This window comes from Diospyros lotus, chromosome 9 (genome assembly GCF_014633365.1).
Source record: "Diospyros lotus cultivar Yz01 chromosome 9, ASM1463336v1, whole genome shotgun sequence".
Taxonomy (NCBI): Eukaryota; Viridiplantae; Streptophyta; class Magnoliopsida; order Ericales; family Ebenaceae; genus Diospyros; species Diospyros lotus.
In genome coordinates this window covers 34,192,735-34,203,519 of record NC_068346.1, presented here as the reverse complement: position 1 = coordinate 34,203,519, position 10,785 = coordinate 34,192,735, and the positions used below count along the sequence as shown (strand labels likewise).

At 39.8% G+C, this 10,785-nt stretch overlaps 1 protein-coding gene across 1 annotated transcript; it reads right to left on the bottom strand.

The window, feature by feature from the left end:
* On the bottom strand, nucleotides 1-10,785 carry LOC127810296 (uncharacterized). The gene is made up of 2 exons (XM_052349684.1): nucleotides 10,524-10,785; nucleotides 1-1,044 (listed from the first exon to the last, which is right to left on the bottom strand). The coding sequence occupies exons 1-2, from the start codon at nucleotides 10,591-10,593 to the stop codon at nucleotides 278-280; spliced, it is 837 nt and encodes a 278-aa protein (XP_052205644.1). The 5' UTR covers nucleotides 10,594-10,785; the 3' UTR covers nucleotides 1-277.

The window sequence follows — 10,785 nt, the reverse complement described above, 5'->3', positions numbered from 1 at the left end:
AGAGCTTGTTGAACATTTCAATTTTATCTTATTCTGGAAAATTAGCATACACGACCTTTTTTCACGAAGTTCTCTCCTCCACAAGTGTGCATCCAAAAGGAGAGTGCCCTCCAGAAATATGACAGCAGAATTTCATATTGAAAGCCTAAGCAGAAAAATACAACATTTATGCATAAATTTCTATACAAATATTGGACTAGAAGTAATCGGATAGTGACTAATCACTAGCACAAGTTCAATAATCATATAATTAAGTCCACCTACTTTGTCCACTCAATCAGAGATCTTCGTGGGATTCAGAGCTCTCATAGAAAGGAGATTCGTAGCTACTGGAGTCTTCAGAAACCTCAAAGTTTGTGTAGGTTGGAGTCTCATAAACATTGGAATCATATGAAGAAGATTCTTCAGCACGCTCAAAAGGAGTCTCATAAACTTTACTTTCCTCTCCTTCAGAGCTTTCAGAAGTGGAAGTTTCATAAACTGTAGCTTCACCCGGTTGAACAAATTGAAGCAAATATTGTACTCCATTAACAACATCATACACCATTAGTCCAATCCTTCCTCCAACCCAACTGCCCAATTCACTTCCCAACAAATAACCAAACCTCCCAAACCTTTCCTCTCCAAGGTAACCAACGACGTACGTCCCAAACAAGGTTCCGGTGCCCCTAAGGAACCCTTCAGTCATTGTGCCCCCAAGATAAAGTGCTTCAAAAAAATCCCACCCTGAAGATATTATAGGGCCTATGATGCGCTTGGCTTGTCGGGTCGCTAGTTTTGCTGCTTTTTGTCCTTCTTTCTGGACTTGTTTTGCTGCATCTTCAGCTGCCAGGCCTTGTGACAAAGCATCAACTAGTGCTTTCTCAATTGCTTTATTCCTCATTCTCTCAACATGAGCAGATCTGATATTGTAGAAGTAGAGCTTCACACCCTCCTTTACGACGCATGCCATGGTCCCAGAACCCCCATCAAAACAATTTAAGACAGTAAACTGCCCACTCTTGGATGCAGCCTCTTCACCAGCCAGCTGCCTACATTTATCAGCTATAAATAGCAAAATGTAAGGGCCCATTTGACAGAGTTACCAGTTTCTTATTTTAAATTTTCAGGGTTTTGTTTTCAATATTTTGTGTTTAATTTCCCTTTCTTGTTAAGAAAATGAACTCTGACTAAATCATCTAATATTGGTGAGAATACGATTGAACCTAGAAAAACTGTAACTAAATCATCTTTCCTGTTCTTTTGACTTCTGAATCATCTTTCTTGTTCTTCTTTTGACCAGCAAGCTTCCAATACGAAAACAAATAACAAGACATTGCTAAATTTTCAAAGGACCAAAGGTACTTCACATTTTAACTTCCTTCCTAGTCAATGGCTCTCAACAGGCCCATATGATGAAAAATATTAATATTGTTGATACAAATTGCAAAGAAAAGTGGCAGTGAGTAGTAAGGAATACTCTTCACACAGCAAGATTGATAAATCAAATTGTCATTCAGCACGTCCCTCCTTTCTGCAGTATCTAGCATTTAAGTCCAAGAAAGTTCTTAAACAGCTAAATAGCAGACTATTATTCATGATTAAATAATTCAAAAACCTAGCAATGGAAGTACAGCCATGTTAGCTGCTTTCTTCAAGACAAGGGATCTAGGAAAGAGTTCGAATATTCATTTATCTTCCATCCCTAGGAAGGGAAGTGGAGGACATCAAAACTTACAATCATATTAGCATGTTGGGTAGTGATTACTAGTTGTTGGATACAGTGTTGACTCACGTTTGAGGAAAGCCCTGAACAGGGTCGTGTATGATTCAAAAAAATGCTTTAGTTTGGAGGTAGGTAGATTTTAAATCGAGTCTAGAAGTCAAATTCTATAACTCCACTTCTTTTAATGTCGCATTTGTGTGCACACACATAAAAGATTTTGGATTCTTGATTCATATGTTATTACTTATTAGCAATTTAGCATAGTTCAATTACGACAACGTAAATTGGGATTTTCTTATTTAACCTTTGAGGAGAATGGGTTTGGACAGAAATGGACATATTAGGTTTTGTACTGTATTTCCACTGTAAGGCAAAGTTATAACAAAATAAGTTTCTTGTATAAAATTTGCTTTGGCAAAATTTTGCTTGCATAAATTTTTTTGTATAAAAACTTTTATACGAAAAGCTAAAGTAAAAAGATTGTTTGCATAAAAAAATTGTCAAAATTTCATTTGACAAAATCCTTAGGTACAACATTAAGAAATCCTATTGTGCTATTAAAGAAATCCTTAGGTACACCATTAACAACATAGAACCTCAAAGGTGAAAATGCAATACCTAACCCAATCTTTGCACAACCAACCAAAGCCCATCCTCTCTAGAACGAAATATAAAACAATTCAATTTATATAGCCTTCTCAATATACATTCTACAAAAGATTGGCACTTTGCAACCTAAAGTCCACACTCATTGGCAGCTAGGACCACATCCAGAATTCATCATCCACCTATGAAAACATTCTGACAATCCAAAACAACAAATCTTATAATCTTCCTAAAAGCATAATGCATAGAACTTAGCACATCACTTATAAAATTGTCCCGGCAAGATTTTAAGGTTCAGTTTAGTTATGTGGTGGGTAATGGAATGGGGCGGAATGGCAGTTTAGGAAGTGGACATGCAAGTCGATCTTGTGACCTTACTATATTCTATGGTCGATAAAGTGGAGTGTGAAGTGTGAACGTATTCTAGTAGATGGGATTACAAGGAGGAAGCTTTGATGTGAATTACTATGTTGAAGCTTTGATAAGGCATGCTTATCCTTCTTTCCCTTCCACAGGAGCATGGGTTCCTAATGCTCTACTTCTAAAGTGGCTGTCCTTATATGAACAACTCAGATTCAAACTCCATTTGACAGCAACCTAAACGTGCTTATCTAAAGTAGTAGAGAAAAAATTATTTAGAGTAGAGCTGTGATGAAGTGTTTGGTAATGTCTAAAGAAACTCCTTTTATTAGTCATTTGACAGAAATACTTTTTAGAATAATCTCTTCCATTATAGTGGGAATAAAGGCAAAGGAAATATTTTTTCAGTTGTTTAACTTTTATGCTTATTGGGTCTAAAACACTTGCCTTTTTTTCTTTCTTTTTTTTTGGGGGGGTGGGGGGGGGCTTAATGTCCAAACATGTTTAACTTTTAAGCAGAAAAAGTAAAGAAAAAAAGTGCCAAACAGAATCTCATAGTATGGGAAATTTGGTTAATAGGTGTCATGTACCTAGGCTACCAGATTGTAATAAAGAAGAGATTGTAAGGGTAAGATAGGAAAAAGAGCGGTAGTTAGGCGCACGCATGTTCACTGCTGTAACAGAAATTGGCGCCTATTATTTTTAGCTTAGGAACTTTTTAAAAACAGAGTTCCGGCTCATTGGAAAGACATCTAATGAAAAATTCGAATTGCTGATTCTTTCAATTTCCCTCCACTGCTGTAACAGAAATTGGCACCTATTATTTTTAGCTGAGGAACTCTTTAAAAACAGAGTTTCGGCTCATTGGAAAGACATCTAATGAAAATTCGAATTGCTGATTCTTTCAATTTCCCTCTCTCGTTTTCTTCTCATTCCTCAATTCTCTCCTTCCGCCTAAAATTCTCTCAATCAGATCAGTGATATGACAAAGTGGTATCAGAGCTCCTTCCTAGCCTACGCCCAATACCATTACGATGGCCGACAATACTCGCATGAAGCAGATGGAACTGTAACTACAGCAAGTGTCAGCGATGGTGATGGAGGTGCAACAACGGATGGGGTCCATGGAGGATACAATTGGAACCATTGCGGATAAGAGACTGGAGGTGGTGGCGGATCGGTTGCAAGGAGACATGCGCAACCAGATTCGAACAAAAATGTGAGAATAGAGTAATATGGTTTGAGAACAAATGCAGCAATTCATGCTGATGTTCTTGAACCAGGCTTAGGTACAAAGTGGTCCTCGGGAACACTTGGATCCAATACTATCGGGTATTGGAGTGAGCCAGAGAGTGGTCGAGTCGTCGGAATTGGGGGGCGATCTGATCGGTGCAGGAGAAATTGGAGTAGAAAGGAGACCAAAAGCTCCAGCCAATTTCGGACATACGCATTTCCTAGTGCCAAAGTTGGAATTGCCGATTTTCAATGAATTGAAGCCATGATGGTGGATTAGAAGGTGTGAGAAATTGTTTAACATCTACTGAGTAGCTGACGACCAGCGAGTCACACTGGCTACTGCTTTCTTAAACAATGTGGGAGATATTTGGTTCCAAGGATGGTCTAGTGTGAGAGGTGATCACAATTGGGAAGAATTTGCAAGAGGATTACACGAAATGTTTGGCGAAAGAAGAACGGTGGATATAGTAGAAGAATTTAATAAGCTGAAGCAGAGAGGTACAGTGCAGGAATACCAGCTCTGATTTGAGGAGCTGAAGTCATTCATGCTCAGTCGAAATCCGTACATGACGGAGGAATATTTTGTATCTAGTTTCATCAGCGGTTTGAATGATGATATTAGATCTATGGTGAAGACGATGTGACCTCGGTTAGTACAAGAGGCTGCGGAGGATGCATTGTTGCAGGAATTAACAGTTGAGGCCTTGATGAGAAAACAGAGAACTCAAGGAAGAGGGAATGTCTACGGAGTAAATTACCCAGGAGGGAAGGTGCAGGGGAAGGAAATGATTAGATTGGAGGTGAGATCTAAGTTTCCAGCAAGCTCTTCCCCAGGACAACAAGGAGTTAAACAGTGGGAACACCAGAGGCCTATAGGGCTATGCTACTGATGTGGAGATAAATACACTCCGGAACATCAGTGCAAGAGGCAACTCCTCTTATTGGAAGGAGGGGATGTGGACGATGATGATGAAGGTTGTAGCCGAGGGATTAGAAGAGGAAGATAACGGGGCTATTTCGCTGCATGCAATTAAAGGGATGACAGGCAACAAGATCATTAAGGTGGAGGGGAAGCCTCAAGATAGTACTCTCATGGTGTTGATTGATAGTGGGAGTACTCACAATTTTATTGATGAGGGAATTGCGAGGAAGTTGAAATGTGAACTCTCCAATACTCAACCACTTTCGGTAACAATTGCTAATGGAAGTAAGGTCCTAAGCAGATCAACTTGCTTGGGGTTTGTTGGATGATGCAGGGCAAAGCCTTTAAGGCTGATTTGAGATTGCTTAAACTTGGAGGGTGCCACATAGTTTTGGGGGTTGATTGGATGAAAGGCGTGAGCCCGATCAGTTTTGATTTCAACAAAATGGAGGTAACGTTGGAGAAGGATAGCCAGAGAGTGACATTGCAGGGAAATGTGGAGAATGGAATTTGCAAGATGATCAAGGGTAAGAAACTACAAAAGTTGTTTTAAGTATAAAATAGCCCAAGTAGCCCAATTATTCTCAATCGAGACCCACGGCGAAGAAGAGAACCACAAGAGGCTGGGAGGACAATGCAGGATGTCCAACAGCAATAAGAATCCATCACCATGGCAGGTACATGAATTGGAATCACTAGATTTATTGTTGATTGAATTCCAAGACTTATTTGTAGAACCTAAGGAACTACCTCCTACTCGACCCTTTGACCATTCTATAAACCTCCAACCCAACTCAACACCTATTAATATTAGATCTTACCGATATCCACCAAAGCTCAAATATGAAATTGAGAAAATGGTGAAAGAAATGCTAGCCAATTCTATCATTAGACCCAAGAAGAGCCCTTTTGCATCCCCCATCCTTCTAGTTAAAAAGAAAGACGGCACATAGCGCTTTTGCATTGATTACCGACAGCTTAATACCATCACTATCAAAGACAAATTTTCCATCCCCATTATTGAAGATTTATTAGATGAACTTAGATATGCCACGGTCTTCTCCAAACTTGATCTAAGATCCGGTTACCATCAGATCCGGATGGACCCAAACGACATCCACAAAACAGCCTTCCAAACCCACCACGGCCACTATGAATTTACAGTCATGCCTTTCAGCTTAACCAACGCCCCAGCCACATTTCAAGCTTTAATGAACCACATATTTGAGTCTTATCTCAGAAAATTTGTGTTGGTATTCTTTGATGGCATCCTAATCTATAGCCCAAAATTTTCTAAATACCTGGACCACCTTAGGGTTGCATTTCAAGTCCTTCAATTCAATCAATTATACATCAAAGGATCCAAATGTGCCTTTGCCCAACAACAAATATAGTATTTGGAGCATATTATTTCAGCTACTGGAGTGAGTACAGACCCAAAGAAAATAGATGCAATGATTGCTTAGCTGGAACCCACTAGTGTCAAAGCCTTGAGAGGCTTCTTGGGTTTAACAGGATACTACAAACATTTTGTGTAGAATTATGGAGTCATAAGCAAGCCTCTCACAGAATTGTTGAAGAAAGATGGGTTTAAGTGGGACGATAACGCTGACAGAGCTTTTAAGCAGCTAAAGAGAGCCGTCAGTGAGGTAACTATTCTAGGACTTCCTGATTTTAACAAGCCGTTTATTCTGGAAAAAAAATGCTAGCAACTTAGGGGTGGGAGCAGTTTTAGTTCAAGATGGCAAGCCACTCGCGTTTCTAGGTCAAGCATTATCCCCAAGACACCAAGGCCTCAGCATCTATGACAAGGAATTTCACGCTGTGCTTATGGCAGTGGAGAAGTGGCGGCCTTACTTAGAAGGAAGACAATTTATTATTAAAACGGATCGTGAAAGCCTTAAATTCCTCCTTCAGCAACAGTTGCATACACACCTCCAAAAAAAGGGCATAGCCAAGCTGATGGGCCTCAATTATGTGATACAATTCAGAAAGGGAAAGGAAAACATGGCAGTTGATGCCCTCTCACACTGTTTTGAAGAAGGATCAACTGCAGCCATAATGATAATGGTTTCAGACTAGTATCAGGAAGTAGCTGCTAGTTACGAAATGGGGGACTGGATATAGCAACTAGTGGAGCAACTAAGCATAGAAGAAAGAAGCAAACCAGGATATCCTATGAGTAACGGGTTACTAAGATATCAAGGTCGATTGGTGATTGGGGAATGTGACCCACTAAGGAAGAGAATTCTCCAAACATTGCATGAATCACCTATTGGGGGGGCATTTGGGCATTCAAAACACTTACAGGAATGTGAAACAGGTATTCTACTGGCCTAACTTGAAGAAATTTGTCATGGAATTTGCCCTTAATTGTGATGTATGCAAACGGTGTAAACATGAAACAATTGCACGACCTGGACTCCTATAGCCCCTTGGAGTACCCACTCAGGCATGGGCTAACATTACCATGGACTTTGTGGAAAATTTACCAAGATTGAAAGGTAAGAACTGTATTTTGGTAGTGGTGGATCGACTCACGAAGTTCAATCATTTCTTAGGCCTCTCCCATCCATTCTCTACCCAAGAACTAGTTAAGAGTTTTTGTGGATAGAGTGGTTAATTTACATGGAGTGCCCCAAACTATTATTTCTGACAGAGATAAGGTGTTTAACAGTCTTTTTTGGCAAACATTGATGAAATTTCTAGGGTCCAACCTTCATATGTAAACGGCCTACCATCCGAAGACGGATGGCCAATCTTAAAGAGTCAACCAATGCCTCGAAACATATCTGAGATGCTTCTCTTTCCTACGACCCAAGGAATGGCACAAATGGCTGGCATTGGGCCAATGGTGGTATAACTCCAGCTACCATAGCTCCATTAACATGACTCCTTTTGAAGCATTGTATGGATACTGTTATAAATTGGGAGCACTTGCAACCTTTAATCCTCACAAGAAACCAACCAAATACCACCCAACACACTCTCAATCACTCTCAACTTACCGGCCAGCACACCACAACACAAACAAATAATAAAGAACAGAATTTAAACAAGAACAGAACAAAAAAGAAACTTTCAAACCACATGAGAAGATAGAATTTTATCCTAGTTCATGCCAATTGAATTAGCACTACATCTAGCCTTGAAACCACCACCGAGCAGCCTTCTTTATTTGATGAAAATAGTACAAAACTTCCCTCTTCTCTCTCTCATGATACAAGCCTTCCAAGAATGAATAAGCCTATTTTAATTCACAGCTTTCTCACTCTCTAGGCTCTCACAAAAATAGAAGAGAACACACGGTTCTCTATCCCTCAGCCCCCCTGCCTTATTTATAGGGAATAGGGTGATATTTCCTAGGGTCAGTTATGATATTACCGGTTTTGCCCTCCATTAATAACTAATTATTACAAGAAAGCCACCTGCCTATCAACTACTGTAAACCGCATACAAAATTGCTTATTTAACCTATTACTAACTCTAAACAATCTTTAACAGATACAAGCCTAATCTACTACCGGCAGTCAAAGGCCCCATTACAGTGGCAATAGTGGATGATTACTTACACCACCGCTAGCACAACCTGCAAGCTCTCAAAACCGAGCTTGCCAAAGCTCAGAATAGAATGAAACAATTGGCCAATAGGAGAAGAACTAATAGGGAGTTTGAACAAGGAGACCAAGTGTATTTGAAACTCAGCCCTGCTTACCTCAAGTCACTGTCAAAACAACCAATCTCTAAGCTAAGCCTGAAGTTTTATGGGTCCTATCCCATCGTTTCCATAATAGGGAAGGTTGCCTACAAACTACAACTACCGAAAGAAACTCATATACACCCAGTATTCCATGTCTCATTGCTTAAGAAATCGACTGGGAATAATGTAACAAGTCAAGATTTGCCCTCTATGACAGAAGATGAAGCACCTGCAGTTGCCTCGATAGCTATCTTGGATAAGCGGATCATCTACCGAGAAGGACTGCCCTTAACCCAAGTGTTAGTGCAATGATCGACACTTCATCCGGATAACAATACTTGGGAGTATCTTCCAGACCTTCTCAAGCAATTTCCCAACTCAGCCAACCTGTTACCTATTTCTTGAGGACAAGAAAACACTTGAAGGGGGAATAATTGTCATGTACCAAGGCTACCAGATTGTAATAAAGAAGAGACTGTAAGGGTAAGATAGGAGAAAGGGTGGTAGTTAGGCGCACGCATGTGCACTGCTGTAATAGAAATTGGCGCCTATTATTTTTAGCTGAGGAACTCTTTAAAAACAGAGTTCTGGCTCATTGGAAAGACATCTAATGAAAATTTGAATTGCTGATTCTTTCAATTTCCCTCTTAATCTCTCTCTCTCTCTCGTCTTCTTCTCATTCCTCAATTCTCTCCTTCTGCCTAAAATTCCCTCAATCAGATCGGTGATCTGACAATAGGAGACAAATTCATGTCACATTGTCACTAGGTGCTACAAGTGCATGTTTGCTGGGGAACTCAAGAGCATCGTTTGTTCCATTTTTCCCATTGCAAGGGAAACACTCTCTCTCACAAGGATTATAGAATCATATTATCTGGAAATACCACATATCAAGCCTTAATCCCACTATGCAGAATCGGCTACAACAACATTGCCTGCAAATAAAGCACCTATATTCAGGAGTTTGGATCATTCCTGTCACTAACCACAAAGCTTCTAACTAAACCCTCACTACCAACTCTCTGAAATATAAAATTCTTCTGTGACAATGTAAAAAAATGAGGATAGAAAGTCACCATGCCTCGCACCCCTATAACGATTAAAGAAACAAATTGATTCCTTATTGACCAATTTAGAAATTCTTTACTGCATGGATGCAAAAGCTGATCCAAAACCTCTACTTGCACCTGAAACCCATCTTCCTGTGCCAACAGTCAAAATATCCTAACAGAAATGGCCACACACCTTCTCTACACCAATTTTACAAATAATACTGGGCAACTCATTCTTGCAGATAAGTTCGCAATTCACTGTTTACAGCCCACTAAGTCTCGGACAATCTCACTATGAGTTGATGAAACTATTCCAAATACAAAGGGAAACATTCAACTGACCACCCTCAGTACCAAGCAGTACAACACCATCGCGACATGTCTGTAACATAGGAAAACTCATAACTGAATATAGAAACCAAGGAAAAAACTAAATTGCTAAAATACCCAGAGAAATAAAAAAGAATAGGAAGTCAAACAAACATGCTTAACGTTATAAAATTACACAAAGTACCGGGAAGTTAACCTTAATAAACCAAATAGCCAAGTGACAGATTAATAGTAAACCCAATAAACAGAGATATCTTCCCAAATAACGTAGTATCAAGTGCATAACCGAGGACCTTAGGTATTAGATTAACATCACGGACTGTATGCGGGTTCTACATTCTCGGGAATCAATTAACATAGCATAAGTGGATTCAAAATTCTAGACCCTAATCCTGTAAAATCTCCGTAAAATCAACCCAAGAAGAATACCAAATATAGCAGCACTGAAACAGTATACATTCGATCGTTTCATCGCCCGTACAATTAGCCTCCCCCATTCCACGCAAGTTCATTTGAGAAGCTTTTAAATACAGAACACCACCAATCGAAACACACAACAGTAAATGCACAACTAACAATTATGCAAAGGTTTGAATATAAAATGTATAATACCTGCGATACTGAGAGCGGCGACGCCAATGGCAAAGATCAGAAGTTGAACTCGTTTCTTCTGGACATCCATCGAATCTGTAAACCCTAACCCTAACCCTGCTCTGTAATTTATGCTTCTGAGATCAGATCAACGAACGTCGAATCATCTACTTTTCGAAGTCAAAGAGAGATACAGAGAAATGAAAGAAATTGGGAGGGGGAGGCCGAGCCGCCGAGGCTATTGCCAGGGTGTGCGTACTACTGTTTCGCCATATCGGAGTTG

What these genes read in the sequence shown, in the direction of transcription:
- LOC127810296 (XM_052349684.1), bottom strand. Translation starts at nt 10,593, where the DNA reads ATGGATGTCCAGAAGAAACGAGTTCAACTTCTGATCTTTGCCATTGGC. An exon ending in CGCCGCTCTCAGTATCGCAG is followed by an intron (nt 1,045 to 10,523) that starts GTATTATACATT and finishes TGCTATTTATAG; the next exon opens with CTGATAAATGTAGGCAGCTG.